This window comes from Hippopotamus amphibius, chromosome 10 (genome assembly GCF_030028045.1).
Source record: "Hippopotamus amphibius kiboko isolate mHipAmp2 chromosome 10, mHipAmp2.hap2, whole genome shotgun sequence".
Classification (NCBI taxonomy): domain Eukaryota; kingdom Metazoa; phylum Chordata; class Mammalia; order Artiodactyla; family Hippopotamidae; genus Hippopotamus; species Hippopotamus amphibius.
This window is the reverse complement of record NC_080195.1, coordinates 112,485,223-112,512,344: the sequence shown is the minus strand read 5'-3', so window position 1 is coordinate 112,512,344 and position 27,122 is coordinate 112,485,223. Positions and strand designations below refer to the sequence as shown.

Sequence of the window (27,122 nt, the reverse complement as noted above, 5' to 3'; positions counted from 1 at the left end):
TGTATTATACATAAGGAGGTTTCATGTTGAAATCTTAAAAGCGGAATTTTAGCTTTCTTTCTTTTTACCCAGACTTAAGAAGAGACATTTTGTATACAAATATCGCTGACGGGCTTCATCCACCCCGCTCTTGAACAGATATCTTCAGGTAGCATAGCCAAGCACTGCTCTGTGTTATGGAGATGAAAAGTTGGCCAAGACGATTCAAGTTCCTCGTCTTCTAGCTGGAGAAGAGAACTGTTAAAGCCGTTCTCCAAACACACCTGACTCCACGTAGATGTAACATAGGCAAGTGCTCTGAGCAGGAGTGACCGTGGATATGATTCCTGTGGGCTGACATTACTGGAAAGTCACTTTAGGAACTGAGGCCAGAATGGTGAGAAGGAGCCAGCCAGGTAGAGGTCTGGGCTCAGGGCCCTTCAGATGGAGTGATTAGGAGAAGAGCAGTGTGGCCGGGGCAGAGTGGAAGAGGGAGAGGGTGTGTGAATGACATGGCCAAGCCTAAACCCTCGTGCCACCATGACAATCAGGTCTACTGGGGCTCCATCAAGACCACAATGGTCTGCATGGGGGCTGAGTGGCAAGTGGGCTGAATGGGAGCAGGATGGAGACAGTTTGTTAGAAGGCTGGGATCCTCACACTTAGCGGTGCGCGGAGAGGGAAGTGGATGGTTCAGGATATAGTTTAGAAATAGGAACAGAAGGGCATTCTGGTGGAGGGTATATGAGGGGTGAGGAACGATTAATCTGGGAAACTTTAGAATATGTATCTTACATTCAGACACTGGCAAACATGTCAGGGGATATTATTATTCAGATAACATCATAATGGTGAGAGGAGGTCTGAGTTTCCATCTAGTCCGGACCTATCTATCTGTCTACTCTTTATCTGCATATAGATCTCATTTCTATCTAATTCCCTTCTGTTGTGGAAGAGATTTCTGCAGACTGTCTGCATGGCCTCCTCCGCCCACAGTCCATCCCTGGGGCTTATAAAGGCCCTTTCTGGGCCTTGTTTTTATCTTTCTACCCCGTTAGCGCTCTGTTATGTGACGCTGGCTCAGAGAGGGTCGGGAAATATTTTGCCTCTGGTGACACAGCTCCAAGTGGCAGAATTCTGATGTCATACTCAACATCATCATCTCCACTTGGCTGCATTTTTTAACACAACAGGAAGCACATCCATGAAGGGTTAGAAGGGGGCCGTGCTGTGCAGGTGAACACGGGCTCTTCCCAGTCGGCTCAGGCAGGCCCGATGGCCTTGGGCAGCGCTAGGTACACCTGTTGACGCGCCTCTCCTAGCAGGTCAGCTGAGTAACCCCCGCAACACTTGCCTCCGGAGCTACCATTTTAATGCACAGCTACCTGTTAGCTGGCCTCTGTGCATTAACCGCGCCTCCAACAGCAGAACAAAGAGGCTGTGACTCACCAGCTGTGTTTCACAGATGGACAATCCAATATTTAAAGAGCTTGACTGTCTCGTCGGAGCTCACACAAAGCGGTATTGACAGGCTTGGAATTCAGATCCATTGGATTCCCAAATTCAGATTCTTTTTGTCTTCCACAAGGAGGAGTCTCTCCAGCTGGGTGAATTCGTTACACTGGTACCAGGGGAAGATCTTTTAACTCGGTACTTTATAAGAACAGGGGGAAAAATAGCTGAGTAGATTGAAGCAGATTAACACAGGGTACTTTAGCATATACAGCTAATTGTTTGTATCGGAGTGATACACAAGGGCAAGTACAGGTCTGGTGATGAATATCGGTTTTTCCTCCTTGGGTACCAGTGTTTCCCTTCATCCCGGTGAGATGAGGAAAAGCCTCTTCCCAGATTATAATCCAGCCTCTTCCCTCCCATCCTGTTTTCTCACGTAATGCCAAGTCTCCAACCCTGAACTCAAGTCTGTTTAGATTGTAAGCTCCCTGAAGACAGAGGCTGTGTCTCATTCCTTTTTGGGTTCCGGGAGCGCAGGACAGTGCTGGCCCGGTGAATGGGGGTTTCCTGCTCACCCAGAACACGGCACCTCCTAGTGTCACTCCCACAGGCTCCCTGCAGGAGGACGTGCACGCCTGCTGTCTGCAGCTGACGGCTCATAGTTCGGCAAAGTGTCTTTCTAGAACTGTTGCTACCTCTCTGCCTCTGATGCTGGTCAGAAACCCCGAAAGGCATCGTGCCTCAGCCTCAGGGCCTGCCGTGCTCTCTGTGTTCACTGCTCAGCACCGTGACAGGAGGAATGTGGCTGTAGGGCTTCTACCCTGAGTGTTCCTACAACATTCCCAGCCATGCAAATGCCCCCTTTTCTCTGGTAGTTTCATGTTTCTAGCTAGAACTATCACACTAGCCCCTATGCTGAGCTTAGCCAGGCTGGCTGAACTGGTAGCGAGCTGTGGATTTACATCAGTGGCATTAACACACCAGCTCACGTCAACGAACATTGGAGAACCATGCCAGTACTCACTCGAAACTCATTTTACTCTTAGTTTACGCAAAGTTCTAACAGCTTTGGTATGTCTGGTTTCTACCTCTCAGCATACAGAAGGCATCCCATTGTGAGTGTGCACAGAGAGAAGTAACAGCTGATAGCCTGGTAGTAAAGGAGAGAACAAGTAAACTATCAAAGACAGAACCAGAGGCTTGAACTCCTGGACCATTTAGTGCATGTTGAGAAGGCAAGATAGCTTCCGAGACATCCCTCTCACAACTGAGCAGCTTGGCTCCGTGATCAACGTCCACAGTGAGGACCCTGAATCCAAAAATCATTCACTGTTGTTCAGTTGACTGATTTGCAGTGTGCTTAACATGACAAAAGTATGTGCTGTATTTTATGAATGTTTCCATCTACAGTGCTGATAGTTTCCCGAGCAAAATAAAGTTGCCTGTAGAATTTTGGCTTTGCACAGTTGTATGTTACCAGGCAGTTCTGAGTAGTAAAGGGGTGGGTGTGTGTGTGCGTGTGGGTGGGTGTGTGCGTGTGGGTGTGTGTGTGTGAGAGAGAGAGAGAGTGTGTGTGTGTTTGTGTGTGCAGTTTATTGCTATTAATATTTTGTAATTTAATATTTGCCTATTTTAACAGAAGCACATTCTTCAATCTCATTTAAGGCTGTGAACAAACCCATTTATTCTATATGATGCAGAACCCTCTGGTGAGGTAAGGCAGGAGGCGGGGTGCAGTGGCAGGCGAGGGGGTGGTTGAGAAGATTCCTTGTCACCGTAAAGCCAAGACACCTGACGTTCTAGTGACTGTGCTGCTGTACCTCACCTTCCCGAGAGTTCCACCTGTCTCGGGAGTTCAGACTGAACCCGACCACCTCGTCCTAATCAAGGGCTTCTATTCTGCATCCTTATTTTAGGTTTTAAAATGTTGACCTGTTTGGGGATGGATTTCAATGAGAAGTGAAGGGTTAGACAGAGATGGTTCAAATTAGCACAGGAATTCCGTCAAGTCCTCCTCCCTCTCCTGTGGCTATCTCAGAAGATGTTTCAGAACAACAAGATTCCCGTTTCTCTAAAACAACATGTCTTAAGAGAGTACAATTTAGCATGCTGAGGGGGTAAAAAGACGTCAGACATTCCAGGAGCAAAGTGAGTGATTAAATTAAATGTGCCTGGAGACTGGAGCCCTCTCAGGAATCAGCGGAGTAATGAGCCCGGGTTCTGCTGCCACCCTGAGCGTCTCCCAGCTCCGAGGAGCCGCGCACAGGATGCTTTCCTTTACACCAGCCACTGCTGATGGCCTGTCACTTCTAATGGAAAGACTCCATGCAGCGAGGTGACAGGTGTTAATACAGTATCTCTGTGTCCCTCTTTTCTGTCTATCATTCTGTACTTTAAAGGAACTGGTTATTAAAGCATATGCAAAATATATTTAATGAAAAAAATGTTTCAATTATACACAATGTATACTGGTAAGAAATGCTTGGCGTGTGATGACATATGACAAGTGGTATTTTTAGTTGCTTTTTTTAGGGGGAGGATAAAGCAAAAATATCTGGAATATACAACATTCGCTTCTTCAGCTATTCTAATATTTAGCATATTTATAGCATGTTTTAAAATAAGTAAATAATACAGTTGTTTAAAAAGTAAATTTATGACTTAAAGAGACTTTATCCTCCTTTAGTAGTTAATTGGTGTTCTTTTGGAAAGTTTATGCTAGATCAGTATTTGTTTTATGATATTTTTTCTTATTTGTGTCCATGGAATTGCTTTCATATTGCATAAGAAATAATAAGCCATTTAAATTTTATCTGAGCAATTGATATATGATTAAAATGTAGTCTTTACAAGAAATAATCAAAGGCTGACTGTAAGAATTGTGTTCATAACTTAAATATTTGAGACCTAAAAATTAGGCGAGTCAAGACTCCTGGCAAATTCTGATTAAAATAAGCCAAAGGCAGTTTCAAGTGAACCTAAGGAAAACAGACAGTTTAAAAGAAGGTGAATTTTTGGCATTTTAGTCTTTTCCCAAGGAGAAAAAAATCACATGGTCTTTCAAGTAGAACTGCATCAGATGCAGAAATATTCCACAGGGAAGACACTAACGTAGTGGAAAGTGTATGAGTCACCCAGTATGCAGGTGCTACAACTCATCTTGGGATTTATTCCTTCGTTTTTATTCGCTGTATCATCAAATTATAATTGAACAGTGAAAAATTATCTTTAGATATTTACATTTTCAAAGGAAAAATTATGTTTATTATTCTTCAAGCAACGCTGATGCTTGATCTCTTAATGCTGGCCACTTCTGTACGAATAAAGTTGTACAGGCAAAAGTTACCGGTCACAGAGAACACATTGTGCCCTGTGCTGACGTGAAGGAGGAACGGCTGGGTACGGTTTTTTCCTGCCTGACGTGAAAATGTTTCCGTCAATAATTTAAGTAGTAATTAGGAAATAGCAGAGTTCTCTAAAACACTGAATATAGGAGGGATTGATCTTTATCTTAGAATATAGAGGTAAGTGTTGGTTATTATTGAGGAAATAAGTCACTCTCTCCTGGGAAGGTTGTGGAATGTATGATTGCTCTATAGTCTAACATTGCTGTGTGTTTATTGAAATACCTCAAACTGAGGCAGAAGTTTATACTTATGTGAGGTAGAATTTTACAAAAGAAAGTTAATACTCCTTTAATTTGTCACATTCTAGAGAAAAATGATGATCAAAGAAAATCTGCTAAATTAGCTACATACTAATTATATGCCAAGTTTGTTGCTGTTAAATAAATACATGACCTAGAAAATTAATTCATGAGACTAGGCTTTACAAGTATATATTTATTGTGCATACTTACTAAAACCTCTTAATTTAAGATAGTTGAAGAATTAATATCGCTTGGACCCTTAAAGTAACACGTACACACAGATAACACACATATAAACACATACACACTCACACACGCACGCACACACACGCATGCACACACACAACCCTCCTATAATGTACATTTACATGAATTTCCTTCAGGTGGAGAAAAACTATTCAGTGACTTTGTTTATATGACTGGGTTGCTTTTGTCCTGTTTTAATGGGGTAATCATTGTCTTCAATTTCAGGATCTAGATTTCTCATCACATCCACGGGAGCCTTGTATATTAAAGATGTACAGAATGAAGATGGATTGTATAACTACCGCTGCATCACGCGGCACAGATACACCGGGGAGACAAGGCAGAGTAACAGCGCTAGACTTTTTGTATCAGGTAAAAACCCATCAACGCCATGTTTTTTTCTCTTTCTGTTTTCCTTCGTTAGTGCTCCGGGATGACTCAAGCAAAATTGTGGAATTCATGAATACAATGAAGACTTCATTTTTTTTTTTTTTCAAAATATTTTAACAACTTAAGGTTTTTTAAACCAGCACCAATACAGCACTTGCAAATACGAATATCTCACTTGAGATAATTGCACCTTTTGTAAAGCTCCAGATTTCTTTGACACAATGTGATTTCTGTTTTGGTGACAGCGCCTCCTTGCCCTGTTATTTGTATGTTATGTCATTGGCCATACCAGCCAGCACCGTGATGCTTCTTCCCCTGCTAAGCTCTGTAGCTCTGAGGGGGCAGGGCAGGGGCATAAGGAACACAGCTCTTATTCCCTGTATGCTGTCTAACAGTAGCGGGGAAGTTACCCACATCTGAAGTTGGAGAAAGAGCCACACCCTCTTAACCCCTTCCAGGATTATTCTCAAATGAAGGAAACCCAAAAGCAGTTTATTCCACTCTGATAAATATGTCAGTTTTGTGCCTCTTTTAATGGGATTTATACTTTGAGAAAATATCGACCGTTTACAGAATCTTTACAGTCGGCTTGCTATTGGCCCATCTGTCAAACAAATCAGCAATCCATTTACACGAGGTTGCATCAGCACTTCATACAGCAGTTTAGAAGTGTGAAATGACCATCTCAGTATTAGAAATCAAATGCAAAACAGCTGACCTTTGCCCTTGAGCTTTAGAATGCAAAATTGATCCCTTCAGTGAATATGGATTTTATTTGTTGTGCTGTTTTGTGCAGGAGACATGACGGGAATTTTTTAAACCTTGGGGTAATTGAAGCAATGTCACCTGAGCAGCCACTTACTGCCCTTGATAGTGTTCTATCTGGATTCCTCTTCCCCGTTCACATTCTTAAAACAGCCAAAGCTCACCTGTCTTTTAAGGTGTAGGACAAACATAGGTCATAATTAATTGATTTTTTCCTCCGACCTTGAAAACACTTTTTCTTTACCTGTTCTGTTCCGTGTCGATTGTTACTTTATCCCTTGTTTTATTAGTTATGTCTTGTTGCCTCTGTTAAGGGCAAGAATAATCAGTACAGTAGAAATATGATCAATTTTTCAAAAATGTAGAGAAAGTGAATCAAAATGGCATTTGTCATCTATTCCATGGTAGTGTTAATGACAACACAATGGTCTACTCATTCAGAATATCCTAGGAAAGGTCTTGTTTGCACTGAAGAGGAACTTCTTTATGACAATATTGACATAAGAAAGGAGAAGGTTTTGGGGGGCGGGCAGAATGGCATGAATCCGAGTGTAAGATAAATCTGAGCTTAGCAAGAGAAGCATGTAAGCATTTCTCCACTGCCAGAATGTGAGTTAAGTGATGGTAATCTAGGAGCCCATTTTTTTCCAAAGAGAAACCAGAAAAAAAGAAAAAAACCTTTAAAAAATGTGAGAAAACTGTAAAAATAACCTTGTTCATCTCTGCTCTAGATTGTTAAATACTGATTTACAAATTTACCTCTCAGAGTTGGAAAGTCAGATTTGCTTTTCTTAATCCCAAGGTTATTTATTTATTTTTGATTTTTTTAAAGAATGTTTCACCGATGTTTCAAAAATAGGCAGCAAGACTCATGCGCACTTGGTCACCATGGAAGTGGTGGGAACCCATGAGATCACCTCATGAGCATTTGTGCAGATAAGTGAGGAGCATCAGAGCAGAATTTAGTGAAGGAATACCACACACTCAGACACCAGCAGAAGAGAAGAAAGGGAATAAGAGTAAACATTTGGGGTTAAAGGTGGTAGTTGCAAGAAGGGAGAAGTCAACGTAGTCACATAATCAAAAGGCTCATAAGAGAGTCTACTGCATGTGGCAAATTACTCTTATGACTTTTTTGTCTCAGAAATTTTAGTAAAGTAGTTGAGGGAGGAATCACTGCTAGAAGATGAGAACGTAGGCATTGAGTGCAGATTACTATTCTAAAGTTCTAAGCTTTGCAGGAAAAGAGAAATTAATTTTATTTTAAATTAGATTTAAATTTACTTAAAAGCATACACGTGGGATTTGGATCATGGTGGGGACATGTTAGTAATAAGGTGTTTAATGACTCCAAACTCTTCTGAAGCTGAAACAGATGAAATAGGATGGCAAAAGAAAAAGCACATGGATGACATCAACATAACTAGGTGATGGGGATTCCCAGAAACTCTTAAATGTGGGTGGGTGTGCACAAACTACTGACAACAACAGGTCCAGTGTAGGAGGGCCAGCAATATAACATAAGTGGATGGATAGTGAAAGGGGAAGAGTTATTGGGATTACTATATAGTCACAGGACTGCAAAACAGTCAACAAGTGCGCCCCTGCAAAAAGCAGAGGACCATCTCTTGAGTGGAAACCTTGGGAAATGTGTCTAAGAATATTCACAACACTTTGGTAGACCTGCTTGAGCTCTGAGTTGAAGATGAATGCAAAAAGGCCATGAGATCACATAGTTCAGTGGTGGCCTAATTCCTTGCAGATCTCAGAAATATTTAGCAAATACTACTTTCAGAAGAGAGGAGACTGAGGGAAACTGCTGGATTTAGGAATCAAATTGAGCCTGAGTGGAACACTAAACAGAGAGAGAAGACTCAGTAGTATGGGAAGCCCTAGTCGTATGGGAGGAATTTCATTCTATCAAGTACTATAACAGAGGGAAAAATGGACTATGTTTTTGTTATTTTTATTTGGAACAAAGATTTTCAGTGTAAGAGAAACGATAAAAATAGGAAACCAAAGAATTGATAAAATTCATGAAATATCCAATAGAAAGTATCAGTATACACTTATTTTAAGTATGTGATTCCAAGTTCTTTTCCTTTTCAATGGGCAGTGGACAGCCAACAGCAACAACACCTCTACCACCTAGATCATAGTCTCCTTTAAATATTATTCCCCAATAACAGGGACCATGGTCATGGCTGCTTGGAAGAAGGATGGATTATTGGTCTGGGACAGGAAACATATAAGAAGAGCCTGAAACATAAATGGAATCTTGTCAAAAATTTATCTATATGTATAAATATATACATATGTGTGTATATATGTACACACACATATGTACATATATAGACTTACATGTGTGCACATGCATATACATTTAATATAACAAAAGCAATCATAAGAATCTTATTCATCTACTTAGAGATAAATAAGGCAGGCGCCAATTCTTGATTTTGATAATTGGTCATTAAATAAAACAACAAAATTTCTTTCTATTTTTCCTATAACTACTGAATTTCAAGATAACCAAATAACCCTAGTTCAGGAAGAAAAGTTCTTATTTACAGAATAATTATATCTATTGAATGTGAAAGAAAAAGGAAATTAAAATCACCATCTTCAACCCTTAATAAAATAACTTAATTCAGACAAACATTATCGTCTGAATTTGCTGATCAATTTAGCATCACTGAGTGTGGGAAAGCAACACATTATGTTGATGCAAAGGGAAAGAGAAAAGGTCGGACTCGATCTAAACAATCCATTAGAACTAAACTCTGGTTATAAGAAAAATGGCAGTAGAGGACTAGGTTAAATGACACCATGAAGAGAGAAATTCAAAATGTGAGATTTCTTGTAAGATAACTCACCTGGTTTCCTCAACAAGTCAAAGACATGAAAGGAAATAGGAGGAGAGTCTTATCTGAATTAAAAGAGAAACAAGAGCCATAACAACTAAGATCACTGGTAAGGGGGTGTAGCCAAGATGGCAGAGTAGGTAGATCCTGAGCTACCTCTTGCTATGGGCACACGAAAATTAGAACTATTTACAGAGAAACTGTTGATGAGAATGAACTGAGGACTAGTTTCCCACAATTAAAGAGATAAAGAAGGAGCCACCATAAGCAGATAAGAGGGGCAGAGATGTGATATAGTCAAGACCACACCCCCAGATAGGCAACTGACAAATGGTAGGAGAATCACAATTGCAGAAGTTCTCCCCAAGGAGTGATGAGTCAGCCCCAGATCAGGCTTCCTAGCCAGGGGGTCCTGCATCAAGAAAACGAATCCCCAGAATGTCTGGCTTTGAAAGCCAGTGGGGCTTGTGTACAGCAGAACTGGAGGGCTGAAGGAAATGGAACTCTTAAAGGGGTCATACAAAATCTCACACACTCTGATATCCAGTGCAGAGGCAGTAATTTGAAAAGATCCTGGGTCAGACTCACTTGCTGATCTTGGAGAGCCTCCCACAGAGGCATTAAGCAACTGGGACTCCTCCTGGGGAGACACTGGTGGCAGCAATTTTGGAGAGCCCATTCTACCATGAGGACACTAGTGTTGGCAAGTGCCTTCTTGGAGTCCTCTCTCTTGCCTATTAGTGTTGGAGGCTTACCCACCCATGGGCCAGTTGGCAGCAGACCTTGGACTCCCCCACCCAGGCTGACAGCCTGCTGCATGGAGACACAGCCCCACCCACTAGTGGGGCAGCAGCATCTGCCTCAGGCAGGGCCTGCCAGCCGACCAGGCTGGGGTCCAGCCCTGCCTACCAGTGCACCTACAATAGTGGGCCCAATGACAACAGAAGGGTGTATGCAGCCCACAGAGGGGGCACCCTTAGAGCATATAGCTCTGGTGACCAGAGCAGAGTGTGCTGCTGGGACCCATAAGATGTTTCCTATATGAGGCCACTTCTCCAAGATCAACAGATGTAACTGACCTACCTAGTACATAGAAATAAAAACAGAGAATTAGACAAAATGAGGCAACTAGAGAATATATTGCACACAAAAGAACAAGATAAAATGCCAGAAGAAGAACTAAGTGCAGTGGAGAAAATAATCTACCCAAAAAAGACTTCAAGGTAGTGATCATAAAGATGCTCAACAAACTCAAGAATGGATGAACACAGTGAGATGTCTAACAAAGAGTTAGAGCCAAACAGAGCTGGAGAACTTAATAACAAATAACAATACACTAGAAGGAATCAACAGTAGATTAGATGATAAAGAGGAACAGATTAGCAAACTGGAAGACAGAGTAGAGGAAATCACTCATCTGAACTGAAAAAAAGAAAAAAATTTTAAAAAATGAGGACAGTTTGAAGCCTCCGAGACAACATCAAGCATACTAACGTTCACATTATAGGGGCTTCAGAAAGAGGAGAGAGACAGACAGGGGAAGACAATTTATTTAAAGAAGTAATAGCTGACAACTTCCCTGTCCAGGGCAAGTAAACAAATATCTAGGTTGAGGAAGCACAGAGAATCTCAAACAAGGTGACCCAAAGATATCCACACCAAGACACACTGCAATTACAATGGCAAAAATTAAAGAGAGAAACAAACATAGTGATGGAAAAGGAATTAGTGAAGTACAAAAGAACTCTCAGATGACTATCAGCTCACTTTTCAGAAGAAACTTTGCAGACCAGAAAGGAGTGAGTGGCATTATATAGTGGTTGGCCAAAAAGTTTGTTTGAGTTTTTCCGTAAGATGTTATCCAATATTTACAATAATAAAAGGACAATATCAAGAACACTCCACAAAGGAGAGATAGACGTTTTACAGACAAGCAAAAGCTAAAAGATTTCAACATTCACCACTAAACCCATTTTGCAAGGAATGATAAGGGAACTTCTCTAAGCAAAAAAGAATATACAGTACCTAGAAATATAAAAATTATGAAAAGAAAAATCTCATTGATAAAGGCAAACATACAATAAAGGTAGTAGATCAACTACTTATGTGAGTAAAAATGTTAAAAGACAAAAACAGTGAGGTGATTTATATCCACAATAAGCAGTTAAGGGATACACAAAACAAAAAGATGTAAAATACAAAGTCAAATATATTAAGCATTGGGAAGTAAAAATGCAGGGTTGTTAGGATATGTTCAAATTTCAGAGATCATCAACTTAAAATAATCACATATATATGTGTATTTGTAGATAGATATACATATGTAGATAGATATAGATATAGATGATATAGATATAGATATATATCATGGTAACCACAAACCAGAAATCTATAATAGCACAAAAAAGAGAAAGGAATCCAAACATAACACTAGAGATAGTTACCAAATCACAAGGGAAGAGAGCATAAAAAGAAGAAAGGAACAAAAAGAACTACAAAACAACCAGAAAACAGTTAACAAAATGGGAATAAGTACATACCTAATCAAAAGACATAGAGGAGCTGAATGAAAACAAAAACAAAAACAACAAACAAAAAACCCCAAAACAAGATCCATATATATTCTGCCAACAAGAGACTCACTTCAGATCTGAAGACACACACAGACTGAAAGGGACAAAGAAGGACCTTACAAAATGAAACAGAGATCAATCCAAAAAGAATATATAACAATTGAATCTATTCACCTGATATAAAATCCCCTAAATATATAAAGCAAATATTGAAAAATTTAAATTGGGAAATTGAGAGCAACACAGTAATAGTAGGGGACTTTAATACCCCACTTATATCAATGGACAGATCATCCAAACAGAAAATCAATAAGGAAAGATTCACCTTAAATAAAACATTAGATCAGATGGGCTTTATGTATATATATATACATATAGAACATTCCATCCTGCAGCATTAGAATACACATTTTTTTTCAAGTGCAAAGGCAACATTTACCAGGACAGATCACATTCTAGGCCACAAAAACAAGTCTCAGTATATTTAAGATTGAAATCATATCATGCATCTTTTCTGACCACAAGGATATGAGAGGACAAATTAACTACAAGAGAAAAAAACTGCAATAATCACAAACATGTGACAGATAAACAATATGCTATTAAACAACCAATGGATCACTGAAGAAACCAAAGAGGAAATTTTTTTTTTTTTGGGGGGGTACACCAGGTTCAATCAACTGTTTTCATACACACATCCCCATATTCCCCCCTTCCCCGACGTCCCCCCCTCGAGTCCCCCCCACCCTCCCCACCCCAGTCCTCCAAGGCATCTTCCATCCTTGAGTTGGACTCCCTTTGTTATACAACAACTTCCCACTGACTATTTTACAGTTGGTAGTATATATATGTCTGTGCTACTCTCTCGCTTCTTCTCAGTTTCCCCTTCACCCCCCGCCCCCTCCCATACCTCGAGTTCTCCAGTCCATTCTCTGTATCTGCTTCCTTGTTCTTGTCACTGAGTTCATCAGTACCATTTTTAGATTCCGTATATGTGAGTTAGCATACAATATTTGTCCTTCTCTTTCTGACTTACTTCACTATGTATGACAGATTGTAGTTCTATCCACCTCATTACATATAGCTCCATCTCATCCCTTTTTATAGCTGAGTAATATTCCATTGTATATATATGCCACATCTTCTGTATCCATTCATCTGTTGATGGGCATTTAGGTTGCTTCCATGTCCTGGCTATTGTAAAGAGTGCTGCAATAAACATGATGGTACAAGTTTCTTTTGGGATTATGGTTTTCTTTGGGTATATGCCCAGTAGTGGGATGACTGGATCATGTGGTAGTTTATTTGTAGTTTTTTAAGGAACCTCCAAATTGTTTTCCATAGTGGCTGTACCAACTTACAGTCCCACCAACAGTGCAGGAGAGTTCCCTTTTCTCCACACCCTCTCCAACATTTGTGGTTTCCAGACTTTGTGATGATGGCCATTCTGATCGGTGTGAGGTGATACCTCATTGTGGCTTTGACTTGCATTTCTCTGATGATGAGTGATGTTGAGCATCTTTTCATGTGTTTGTTGGCCATCTGTATGTCTTCTTTGGAGAAATGTCTATTTAGGTCTTCCGCCCATTTGTGGATTGGGTTATTTGCTTTTTTGGTATGAAGCTGCATGAGCTGCTTGTATATTTTGGAGGTTAATCCTTTGTCCGTTGTTTCATAGGCAATTATTTTTTCCCATTCTGAGGGTTGCCTTTTAGTCTTGTTTATGGTTTCTTTTGCTGTGCAAAAGCTTTTAAGTTTCATGAGGTCCCATTCGTTTATTCTTGATTTTATTTCCATGATTCTAGGAGGTGGGTCAAAAAGGATGTTGCTTTGATGTATGTCAAAGAGTGTTCTGCCTATGTTTTCCTCTAGGAGTTTTATAGTGTCTGGCCTTACATGTAGGTCTTTAATCCATTTGGAGTTTATTTTTGTGTATGGTGTTAAGAAGTGTTCTAATTTCATTCTTTTACATGTTGCTGTCCCATTTTCCCAGCACCACTTATTGAAGAGGCTGTCTTTTTTCCATTGTATACTCGTGCCTCCTTTGTCAAAGATAAGGTGCCCATAAGTGTTTGGGCTTACTTCTGAGTTCTCTATTCTATTCCATTGATCTTCCTTTCTATTTTTGTGCCAGTACCATACTGTCTTGATCACTATGGCCTTGTAGTATAGTTTGAAGTCAGGAAGCCTGATTCCACCAATTCCATTTTTCCTTCTCAAGATTGCTTTGGCTATTCGGGGTCTTTTGCGTTTCCATACAAATCGTAAGATTTCTTGCTCTAGTTCTGTGAAAAATGCCATTGGTAATTTGATTGGGATTGCACTGAATCTGTAAATTGCTTTGGGTAGTACAGTCATTTTCACGATGTTGATTCTTCCAATCCAGGAACATGGTATGTCCCTCCATCTGTTTGTGTCGTCTTTGATTTCTTTCATCAATGTCTTAAAGTTTTCTGCATACAGATCTTTTGCCTCCTTAGGCAGGTTTATTCCTAGGTATTTTATTCTTTTTGTTGCAATGGTGAATGGGAGAGTTTCCTTAATTTCTCTTTCTGCTCTTCCGTTGTTAGTGTATAGGAATGCAAGAGATTTCTGTGCCTTAATTTTGTATCCTGCTACTTTACTAAACTCATCAATTAGTGCTAGCAGTTTTCTGGTAGAGTCTTTAGGGTTTTCTATATATAATATCATGTCATCTGCAAAGAGTGACAATTTTACTTCTTCTTTTCCAATTTGGATTCCTTTAATTTCTTTTTCTTCTCTGATTGCTGTGGCTAACACTTCCAAAACTATGTTGAATAACAGTGGTGAGAGTGGACACCCTTGTCTTGTTCCTGTTCTTAGAGGGAATTCTTCCAGTTTTTCTCCATTGAGAACAATGTTGGCTTTTGGTTTGTCATATATGGCTTTTATGATGTTGAGGTAATTTCCTTCTATGCCCATTTTCTGGAGAGCTTTTATCATAAATGAGTGTTGAATTTTGTCAAAAGCTTTTTCTGCATCTATTGAAATGATCATATGGTTTTTATCCTTCAATTTGTTGATATGATGTATCACGTTGATTGATTTGCATATATTGAAGAATCCTTGCATCCCAGGGATAAACCCCACTTGATCTTGGTGTATGATTTTTTTAATGTGCTGTTGCAGTCTGTTAGCTAGTATTTTGTTGAGGATTTTTGCATCTATATTCATCAGTGATATTGGTCTGTAGTTTTCTTTTTTTGTAGTATCTTTGTCTGGATTTGGTATCAGGGTGATGGTAGCCTCATAGAATGAGTTTGGGAGTGTTCCGCCTTCTGCAATATTTTGGAAGAGTTTGAGAAGGATAGGTGTTAACTCTTCTCGAAATGTTTGATAGAATTCACCTGTGAACCCATCTGGTCCTGGGCTTTTGTGTGTTGGGAGATTTTTAATCACTGCCTCAATTTCTGTACTTGTGATTGGTCTGTTCATGGTTTCTATTTCTTCCTTGTTCAGTCTTGGAAGATTGTATTTTTCTAAGAATGTATCCATTTCTTCCAGGTTATCCAATTGATTGGCATATAATTGCTTGTAGTAGTCTCTCATGATGTTTTGTATATCTGAGGTGTCCGTTGTGACTTCTCCTTTTTCATTTCTAATTCTGTTGATTTGCATCTTCTCCCTTTTTTTCTTGATGAGTCTGGCTAATGGTTTATCAATTTTGTTAATCTTCTCAAAGAACCAGCTTTTAGTTTCATTTATTTTTCTTATGGTTTCTTTCCTTTCTTTTTCATTTATTTCTGCTCTGATCTTTATGATTTCTTTCCTTCTGCTCGCTTTGGGGTTTCTTTGTTCTTCTTTTTCTAGTTGTTTGAGGTGTAAGGTTAGGTTGTTTATTCGATCATTTTCTTGTTTCTTAAGGTAGGACTGTATTGCTATAAACTTCCCTCTTAGAACTGCTTTTGCTGCGTCCCATAGGTTTTGGGTTGTTGTGTTTTCATTGTCATTTGTTTCTAGATATTTTTTGATTTCCTCTTTGATTTCTGTAGTGATTCCTTGGTTGTTTAAGAGTGAATTGTTTAGCCTCCATGTGTTTGTATTTTTTGCAGATTTTTTCCTGTAATTGATATCTAGTCTCATGGCGTTGTGGTCTGAGAAGATGCTTGATATGATTTCAATTTTCTTGAATTTGCTGAGGTTTGATTTGTGACCCAAGATGTGATCTATCCTGGAAAAGGTTCCGTGTGCACTTGAGAAGAAAGTGTAGTCTGTCTTTTTTGGATGGAATGTCCTATAATTATCAATTAAGTCGAGATGGTCTAATGTGTCATTTAAAGCTTGTGTGTCTTTATTTATTTTCTGTTTGGATGATCTGTCCATTGATGTAAGTGGGGTGTTCAAGTCTCCCACTATTATTGTGTTACTGTCGATGTCCCCTTTTATAGCTGTTAGCATTTGCCTTATGTATTGAGGTGCTCCTATATTGGGGGCATAGATATTTACCATTGTGATATGTTCTTCTTGGATGGATCCCTTGATCATTATGTAGTGCCCTTCCTTGTCTCTTTTAATAGTCTTTACTTTCAAGTCTAATTTGTCTGATATGAGTATTGTTACTCCAGCTTTCTTTTGACTTCCATTTGCATGGAATATCTTTTTCCATCCCTTTACTTTCAGTCTATATGTATCCCTTGGTCTGAAGTGGGTTTCTTGTAGGCAGCATATAGAAGGGTCTTGTTTTTGTATCCATTCAGCCAGTCTGTGTCTTTTGGTTGGAGCATTTAATCCATTTACATTTAAAGTGATTATTGACATGTGTGTTCCAATTACCATTTTCTTAATTTTTTTGGATTTGTATTTGTAGGTGTTTTCCTTTTCTTGTGTTTCCTACTTAGAGAAGTTCCTTTAGCACTTGTTGTAAGGCTGGTTTGGTGGTGCTGAATTCTCTGAACTTTTGCTTGTCTGGAAAGCTTTTGATTTCTCCCTCAAATCTGAATGAGATTCTTGCTGGGTAGAGTATTCTTGGCTGTAGGTTTCTCTCTTTCAACACTTTCAGTATATCCTGCCATTCCCTTCTGGCCTGCAGAGTTTCTGTAGAAAGGTCAGCTGTTATCCTGATGGGTTTTCTCTTATATGTTGTTTGTTGCTTTTCTCTTGCTGCTTTTAATATTTTTTCTTTGTGTTTAATTGTCGTTAGTTTGATTAATATGTGTCTTGGTGTATTTCTCCTTGGGTTTATTCTGTATGGGACTCTCTGTGCTTCTTGGACTTGGTGAATTATTTCCTTTCCCATGTTGGGGAAGTTTTCCACTAGAACCTCTTCAAATATTTTCTCAGACCCTTTCTTGTTTTCTTCTTCTTCTGGGATGCCTATAATTCGAATGTTGGTACGTTTAAGGTTATCACTGAGGTCTCTGAGGCTGTCTTCTAGTCTTTTTATTTTTTTTTCTTTTTCCTGCTCTGTGGCGTTTATTTCTCCCATTCTATCTTCCAACTCACTTATTCATTCTTCTGCCTCAGTCATTCTGCTGGTTATAGCATCTAGAGTATTTTTAATTTCAGTTATTTTGTTATCCATTGCTGTTTGTTTTTCTGAGTTCTTATGAACTGTTTCTTGTACTTTCTCTATTTTGTTATCGAGATTTTGTATCATTTTTACTATCATTACTCTAAATTCTTTTTCAGGCATTTTTCCTATTTCCTCCTCATTGATTTGGTCTTGTGGGTTTTTTTCCTGCTCCTTTGCCTGCATGGGGTTTCTTTGTTTCCTCATGGTTGTCCAAGCTTTTGGGGTTGCTTCTCCTGGTGATAGAGGTGTTTATAGAAGACTGTCCAAGCCTCAGACTAATGTCCAAGTATTGGATTAAACGAATATTCAGTCTAGGAAACACATACATGTATAAGACACACAATTATTGAATCCGTTAGGACATAAGGCTCTAGAAAGACCTGACAGAACCCCAGTGTGCTATCAGATATTCAAAGAGAAACCCAGCAGAAATTGACAACTGAAACAGAACAAATCAGAGACAAAAGCAAAAGCAAACAAACAACAAATAACACCCTACACATACAAACATGAATCCAGGGAGATTTTGTAAGCTAGGATCAAATATAGAAATGGGCTGGAGTACCACCAGAGAGAATGGAGATTCTCAGAATGTAATTAGACAACTGTACTAAGAACTAAGATAAAGACAAAAGCCTAATATTAATACCAAGGCAGTGCATCATCTGGAGAATAGAGCAAGGAGTCTGAGCAGACCGATAGTGTTGCTTATAAGTATGTTAAGATAAAATACACTTAAAATGGCTGGAAGAAAGGGGAACAGAAGAGCATAGTGTGGTTGGAAATATGCAAAGAAAAAGAAAGGAATAGAAGTGTATAATAGAAAGGGATGAAAGGAAAGTATGAAAGATATTTTGTCCGTACTACCAAAAACTTAGCTAGATATAGAAGTATATAAAAAGGCAAATAAAAAAAAAAAGAATAAAAAATATCCTTAAAAAATTATGTATAAAACTTGTAGATCCCTTAGGGCTAAGATCGTATTTAATAAATCAAAAAAAAAAAAATTAAAAAAAAAAAAAAAAAGAGAGAGAGAGAGAAAGAAAGAAAAAAAAAAAAAATCCAGAACTGATCCCAGAATGGACCAGTTCAATAGGTATTGATACTACTACTTCTGTTTTCTTAGCGTCTCAACTGTAAGTGTCCTTCTCCTTGCCTTGGGTTTTTTTTGCGTTATTCTGTGACCAGCAGAGGTTCCTTTATTGTTCGTCTGTAAGCCTCGGTGTGTGGGGAGGGAGAGGGTACAATAGTGGCTCCTTCTCCTGGGAGTGAGTGAGCAGTGGCACACTGTTGTTTCAGTCAGGCTTGGAGGTGCCTGTTGCAGAGGGCGCTGGTGGCTCAGGCGTACACAGAAAGTCTTAGAGTTGGGCCTCTCTTGGGGTTTTTTCTTTTTGATGCTGGTTTTTTTTTTTCTCTCGGCAGCCTCCCTGCTGCTGGCGTTGCAAGGAGTTTTAATCTAGCCCCGCCCGAGTGCCTGAGGGTGCTTGTTATCCCTGAGCGCCTTAGGTGGCCCGCAGGGCGTCTCTCCACTGCCTGTTGCAGAGGCACAGAAAGAGAGGGAGAGGCTATGCGCGCGGCTCCTCCCCCCGCCCGGGAGCCTGCAGCCTCCAGCCGCCATCATGGCCGGGCAGCTCTCAGGGACCGGCACTCCTCTCCGCGGACCTCCTCCCTCCTGTCCTCTCGGTCCATCACCCTACCGGCAACAATGTTTCTCACCCTGAACCAGGTCTCCGGTTCCCACGCTCCCGCTCCTGGACCCTCCGTTCAGCCGCGGATCGATGTCTCGGTCCGGGAATGCTGAGCTGCGCTGCGGACCCTCCGTATGTTTCTCACTCCCTCCCGTCTGCCACAGCTCTGCCGCTTCACCCTCTTTGAGCCCTCGTAGATGCCTCCCTACCAGCCATGTCGGGCTCCCCGCAGCCCTTTCTGGTGTCCGAGGCCGTCTGCTGGTGTTCAGCTGGTTCTCTGCGGGAATGACTGCGTCCTTCCGTGCATTCCCAATGCATCTGTGGAGAGGGATGCACTCCACGTCTCTCTACTTCACCGCCATCTTTTTCCTCCTCCAAAGAGGAAATTTTTTTAAAAATATGAATACAAATGAAAATAAAACACAACAATCCAAAATCTATGAGATACAGCAAAAGCAGTTCTGAGAAGGAAGTTTATAGTGATACCAACCTACCTCAAGAAATAAGAAAAATCTCATATAAACAACCTAACTTTATATTAAAGGAACTATAAAAAGAAAAAGAAAAAAAATACCCCAAGCTTAGTAGAAAGAAAGAGATTATAAAGATCAGAGCAGAAATAAATGAAATAGAGACTAAAAAAAAATAGAAAGATCAATAAAATTAAGGGCTAGTTCTTTGAAAAGATAAACAAAATTTATAAAAATTTAGCTAGATTCATCAAGACAAAAGGAGAGAGTTTACAAATAAAACCAGAAATAAAAGAGGAAAAATTATAACCAGCACCACAGAAATACAAAGGACCATAAGAGATCACCAAAATTATATGCCAATAAAATGGACAATTTAGTAGAAATGGATAAATTCCTAGAAATGTACAATCTCCCAAGACTGAATCAGAAAAAAATAGCAAATATAAATGGACTGATTACCATTAATTAAATTAATCAGTAATAATAATAATAAAAAAAACCCTCAACAAACAAAATTCCAGGGCCAGACAACTTCTCAGGTGAATTCTACCAAACATTTAAAGAACAGATAACACCAGTACTTCTCAAACTATTCCAAATTTGAAAAGGAAGGAATGCCTTCAAACTCATTCTATGAGGCCAGAATCATCCAGTCACTCAAATACCAAAACCAAAGTTACCACACACACACACACACACACACACAATTACAGGCCAACATCACAGATGAATATTGCAAAAATCCTTGATAAAATGTTAGCACAAACTGAATTCAATAAAGCATTAAAAGAAACATACACCGTGATCCATGGGATTTATCCCTTTATCCCTGGAATGCAAGAAGAGTTCAGTATCCACAAATCAATCAATGTGATACACCACATTAACAAACCAAAGAATAAAAATCATATGATTATCTCAGTAGATGCAGAAAAAGCTTTTGAAAAAATTTAATATTCATTTATGATTAAAAAAAACTCTCAATAAAGTGGGTAGAGAGGGAACATACCTCAACATATATATGGCAAGCCCACAGTTAATATCATACTCAACATAGAAAAGCTGAAAGCATTCCCTCTAAGATTAGAAACAAGAGAAGAATACTCACTCTCACACTTTTATTCAACATAGTACTAGAAGTCCTAGCCACAGAAATCAGACAGGAAAAAGAAATAAAAGGAATCCAAATTAGAAAGGAATAAGTAAAACTGTCACTGTTTGCAGATGACATGATGCTGTATACAGAAAATCCTAAAGAAGCCACCAAAAACTACTAGAACACATACAAATAATTCAGTTTACAGCATACAAAAATAATTACAGAAATCTCTTGCATTTCTATATACTAACAGCAGACTATCAGAAAGAGAAATTAAGAAAACAATGCCATTTATGAGTGCATCAAAAAGAATAAAATGCCTAAGAATAAATCTAACCAAGGAGGCAAAAGACTTGTATTCCAAAACCCATAATACATTGATGAAAGAAATTGAAGACGACACAAACAAATGGGAAGATTACACCTTGCTCATGGATTGGAAGAATTAATATGACTAAAATGACCATGCTCCCCATGGCAATCTACAGATTCATTGCAATTCACATCAAAATACCAACGGCATTTTTTCATAACTAGAAGAAATAATTTTAAAATTTGTATGAAAGCCAAAGAAACTCTGAATAGTCTAAACCATCTTGAGAGAGAACAAAGCTGGTGGCATCATGTGCCCTGATTTCCAACTATACTACAGAAATACAGTCATCAAAACAGTATGGTACTGACACAAAAACAGACACATAAATCAATGAAACAGAATAGAGAGGCCAGAAATGAACCCACACTTATATGATCAATTAATCCATGGCAAAAGTGGCAAGAATATACAATGAGGAAAAGACAGCCTCTTTGAGAAATGGTGTTGGGAAAACTGGACAGCTACATGTAAAAGAATCAAAGTGGACTACTCTCTCACACAGTACTCCAAAATAAATTCAAAATGGATTAAAGACCTAAATGTAAATCCTGAAACCATAAAACTCCTAGATTAAAACATAGGAAGTAAATTCTTTGACATTGATCTTAGCAATATGTTTTTACATATGCCTCCTCAGGCAAAAGAAACAAAAACAAAAATAAACAAATGGGAATACATGAAACTAAAAAGCTTTTGCACACTGAAGAAAATTATCAACAAAATGAGAAGGCAGCCTACTGAAAGAGAGAATATATTTGCAAATGGTATATCTGATAAGGGATTAATATCCAAAATATGCAAAGAACTCATACAACTCAACATCAAAAAAAAAAATACTGATTAAAAAATGGGCAGAAGACCTGAATAGACATTTTTTTCCCCAAAGAAGACATACAGATGGCCAACAGATAAAAAGATGCTAAACCTCGCTCATCATCAGGGAAATGCAAATCAAAACCACAACGAGACATCACTACACATTTGCCAGAAAGGCTATCATCAAAAAGTCCACAAATAACAAGTGTTGGAGAGGATGTCCAAAGCAAACAAACAAACAAACAAAAAAGCCCTCAGTCACTGGACAGCCACTATGAAAACAGTATGGAGATTTTTTTTAAAATTGAAAATGGAACTACCATATGAGCCAGCAGTTCCACTTCTGGGTATTTATCTGAAGAAAACAAAAACACTAATTTGAAAATGTATGATATATACACCCCTATTTACAATAACCAAGATACGAAAGCAACATAAGTGTCCCTCAGTAGATGAATGGATACAGAAGATGTGCTATGTGTATACATGTGGCTGATTCACTTTGTTGTACAGCAAAAACTGGCACAATACTGTGAAGCAATTATACTCCAATAAAGATAAATATATATATATATATACACACAATGAAATATTATTTAGTCACAAAAAATGAAATCTTACCATTTGTGAAAACATGGATGGACACAGAGGGTGTTATGCTAAGTGAAATAAGTCAGACAGAGAAAGACAAATACTGTATGATTTCACATATATGTGGAATCTTAAACAAGTGAATAAACATAACAAAACAGAAACAGACTCATTGGTGCGGAGAACAAACAGGCAGTTGCTGGAGGGGCAGCGGTAGGGGAATGAAAAGGGGAAAAGGGTGACCATGTGAGGTATGAGTGCTAATTAGCGACAGTGGTGGTCATTTCACAAAGTTTATTTGTATGAAGGCATCACACTGTACACCTTAAGTATATGCAATTTTTGCCAATTGTACCTCAATAAAGCTGGAAAAACATTTGAAAAGGAGACATAACTAAATGTTAACTGTAGAACAATCCTGATTTGGTCATATCAATTATAAAAATAATAATAATATGACTTTTTATCTCATTACAAAAAAATGAATGTGGAGTAGATAATAGATGACACCAGGAGGTTATTATTACTCTTGTGTGATACTGATATTGTGGTTGTATAAGAAAACTCTAATTTTCATCAGGGAAACATACTGGTGATCGAGTGATAGGATAACATAGGTTTTATGACTTGACTCAAGTGTGTTAGCACCAAAAGCAATAGAAAAATAAACAGATAAAAGGATAGAAATATTGTGATGCCCGCTGCATCTGGGTGATGAATATATGGGACGCATTATATCATTTTCTCTCCTTTTGTGTGAGTTTACAAGTTTTTGTGATTAAAAACTGATTTTTAAAAATGTAAATAAAAAGTTTGAAGACAAGGGGATGGAAATTAAATCCAATGTTGTGTGGATTTAATTCTATGTGTGACCAAATGTCTCCATGAGAGCATATGTCAAGTATCGCTTAAATTGTCTATTTAAAATGTAAAAGAAATGTCCCATTCCTTTTTTTGTAAAATAGTTTTATTGAGATTTAACATACTTCATTCATGTTAAGTCTACAATTCAATGATTTTAGTAAATACATAGAGTTGTAATCCAACTTTAGAACATTTTTATTACCCAAAAAGATCCCCGTTGCCCATTTGCAGACAATTCCAAGCCCAGCCCCAGGCAACTACTAATCTACTATCGGTCTCTATAGATTTTCATTTTCTGCGTATTTCATGTAAGTCAAATCCTACAATATATGGCTTTGTATCTGGCTTCTTTCATTCAGCATAATCTTTTGAGGTTCTTTCATGTTGTAACATGAGTCAGTGGCTCACTCTTTTGTACCACTGAGTAGTATGTATGTATATTCACATCCATCCACTAAACAGTGATCCTTTGGACTATTTCTACTTTTGGGCTGTTATGAATAATCCCGCTACGAACATTCGTGAACAAGTCTTTGAGTGAACATAGGTTTTCCTTTGTCTAGGGTAGATACTTAGGAGTAGGGGGTTGGGGCCTTATGGTAAACACTTTAAGTAACTGCCAAACTGTTTTCCAAAGTGGCTGCACCATTTTACATTCCCATCAACGATGTATGAAGGTTCCAGTTTCTTCTCCACATCCTCACAAGCCCTTGCTATTGTTAGTGTTTTTTATTATAGCTATCCTAGTGGGTGTGAGGTAGTCTCTCACTCTGGTTTTGATTTGCGTTACCCTAGTGGCTAGTGATACAGAGCATCTCTCCATGTGTCTATCTTCTTTAGTGACGTAACTGCTTCAACTTTTTGTAAATTCTGAGAAAAAGAGATTTATATGAATAGGGCTTTTTTTCTGTTCATATATATATATATATATATAAAATCTTAAAGATCTGTATCGATAGTTGGAATGATACATAGAATTTGAATTGTACACGAGGCCCTATGATTCTGAATGACCACTTTAACTCATCCACTGTATCTAAGAGGTTTTTCTTTTCTTCTGCAGACCCAGCGAACTCAGCCCCGTCCATACTGGATGGGTTTGATCATCGCAAAGCCATGGCAGGGCAGCGTGTGGAGTTGCCTTGCAAAGCGCTCGGGCACCCTGAGCCAGATTACCGCTGGCTGAAGGACAACATGCCCCTGGAACTTTCTGGAAGGTTCCAGAAGACTGTGACGGGGCTGCTTATTGAAAACACGCGTCCCTCAGACTCAGGCAGCTATGTGTGTGAAGTATCCAACAGATATGGAACTGCTAAGGTGATAGGCCGCCTGTACGTGAAACGTAAGTTGCACGGTAACTTGCAGTGGTGATGCTGGCTGCTGATGGTGGAGCTCTTGTTACAAGCCGACCCCCGGGCTTTCTCGGTAGCCCCCAGGAATCTGCACAACAGCCCTGCTGAGACCCACAGTAGCCCCACTTTACAGACGAGGGAATTGAGGCTACAATTGCTCGAGGTTACAGAGCTGGAGAGTCGGGGGCCACAGGATATATTTCCAAGATAACATTACCTAGCTGTTGAATTCAGAATGGCCATCCTGTCTGCAAATCAGTGGGGGAGAAGGGCAGGATGGTGCTGTCAGCACAAGCACTGGTGATCAGATCAAAGCAGTTGTCCTTGGCCTATTTCCAGATGCTGCTTTAAGTTTCTACATGGGGCTATTATCAGCTGTATGATGGGCTCTATATAGGAATGTAATTATCCACATATTGGACTTGGACTCAATATTATAGATCATTTAGTCCAAGTATGGTGGATATATCTCATCTCTGATTTTTAGTGACTGATGTGAGGAAGATGCTGAGAAGGACGCTGAAGGCAGACTCAGAGGAGGGAGGGGTGTGATTGCAGGGGGAAGCGCTCTAATCTAGTGAAAAAGCCTTCGTTTTACTCATGCAGAGACAAAATCGCTGTGAATTGCTCAGGATCACATGGCCAGAAATGAGTGGCAGAACTTTGGTCAAAATATACAGCTCTCGGTCACCAGTATGATATCATACATATTTGTACACATAAAAATTTGATGTACTGAACAAACTAAATACAAGAGTCTGGCATTGAAAAGGGAGGCCTTTTCTTGCCCTGGCTTTTTTCCAGCCTCATGCCTGTTTATGCAACTGCCTCTCCAGTGTCACCTGGGTGTAGACGGCTTTAGCACAATATCGGCCCGAGTATATTTGAAATGAATATCCCAATGACTGCCTGGAATCAGCCGTCCAGAATGAGTCCTGCAAATGTCATTCAAACATGCTTAGGCTGAGAGTAGAAAGAAATGAAGGATAATGTCTGCACAGTTACATTTCTGTGGCTGCAGAACCTTCTAGATGAAACAGTGTAGCACTGGACAGCTAGTAAGACTCACTCCAATAGGCAGGCTCAACACCACCTTTCCTGGCTCCCCAGTTTCTGTTGAATAAAGTTTATATCTTAGGATAGTATGGAAAACATCTCAAGTAAAGCTGTATGGTCATACTTCTCATAGTTTTATCAAAAAAAAAAAAAACCTACTCCTGTGATATATAACTTCTTACTCACATACAAACACATCCCTTCACTAAGTGCAAGTCTTGCTGCTCTGTCCACATGGAAGGTGGTTTTCAAACACTTGAATGTCTAAAACTTTCCATGTTTCTTAGTCTAATGCAATGCCTCATTCCCCAGACATCCCCTGTTTCCCTCCTATGTTCTGCTCAAGGCTCAGAGTATTTTATTGCTGTCTCTATAAAGGCATTTATCACTGTCTACATTTTAAAAGTTATTGGTGGAAAAGTCTTAATTCTGACTATGCTTGTTTTCATCCTTGTACTCATCTGCTACATCTGGAAAAATTCCAAATACATCCCTAATGTTCCCATCCTCCCTTCTGACTGTTCCGTTGTTTGGTCTCTCTTCTCTGGGTGAGAAGGATTTTCCTGGGTTCCAAATTCTGAACCGTCTTCTCTTCCGTCTCTTTTCTTGTGATGCTCTCTTTTATTCTATGGCTTCAAGTTCCTCTCCTCTGAAAGCAGCCCTGACTTTCCACGCTCAGCCTCGGCCTCCTTGCTAAGTGTCAGATGGGCACCATGTCTCTCAATTTTACATCAGGTGCTTAGCTGGTGCTTCCAAAGAGCACTATCCCAAACTGCTCTCCACCATCTCCCACCATGTACAAGGCTCTTGTTATTCTAGATATCTTCTGCCCTTGAACCCTCAAATGCAAACTTTAAGTTCTGGATCCTCTGTAAGACTTTTCTTTTATGTCCAAGTCCTGCCAAGTCCTAGAGATCGTATCTCACTGTGTTTCTCAGCTGTGCTCTCCACCTCTACCCAGTCCTAGATTTTTTTTTTAATTAATTTTTATTGGAGTATAGTTGCTTCACAGTGTTGTGTTAATTTCTGCTGTACAGTGAAGTGAATCAACTATACATATATATATATATATATCCCCGCATTTTTGGACTTCCTTCCCATTGAGGTCACCACAGAGCACTGAGTAGAGTTCTCTGTGCTATACAGAAGTTCTCGTTAGTAGATCGAGTTTTAATTGCACTAGACATTTGCAGTGCCCCTTTGCTCATCAATTTCCACACTGTCGTCTGTCCAATATAATATGATCAGTTGATTCTACTAAAAATGTGTTTGCCTGTAGCACTCACACGCTAAAAATTCTAGAAAGCTTTCTTTAGCTCCCTCTGATTTGATAATTTTTTTAAAAATGTAGGT

The 27,122-nt window shown here is 39.2% G+C and overlaps 1 protein-coding gene across 1 annotated transcript in view; it reads left to right on the top strand.

Moving 5' to 3' along the window:
- Positions 1 to 27,122, top strand: part of DSCAM (DS cell adhesion molecule) — a 653,261-nt gene that overhangs the window by 312,166 nt on the left and 313,973 nt on the right. Inside the window, exons 4-5 of the mRNA XM_057696448.1 lie at positions 5,555 to 5,701; positions 24,425 to 24,703. Of these exons, the coding sequence (XP_057552431.1) occupies positions 5,555 to 5,701; positions 24,425 to 24,703 (426 nt within the window). The remainder of the gene's footprint in view (positions 1 to 5,554; positions 5,702 to 24,424; positions 24,704 to 27,122) is intronic.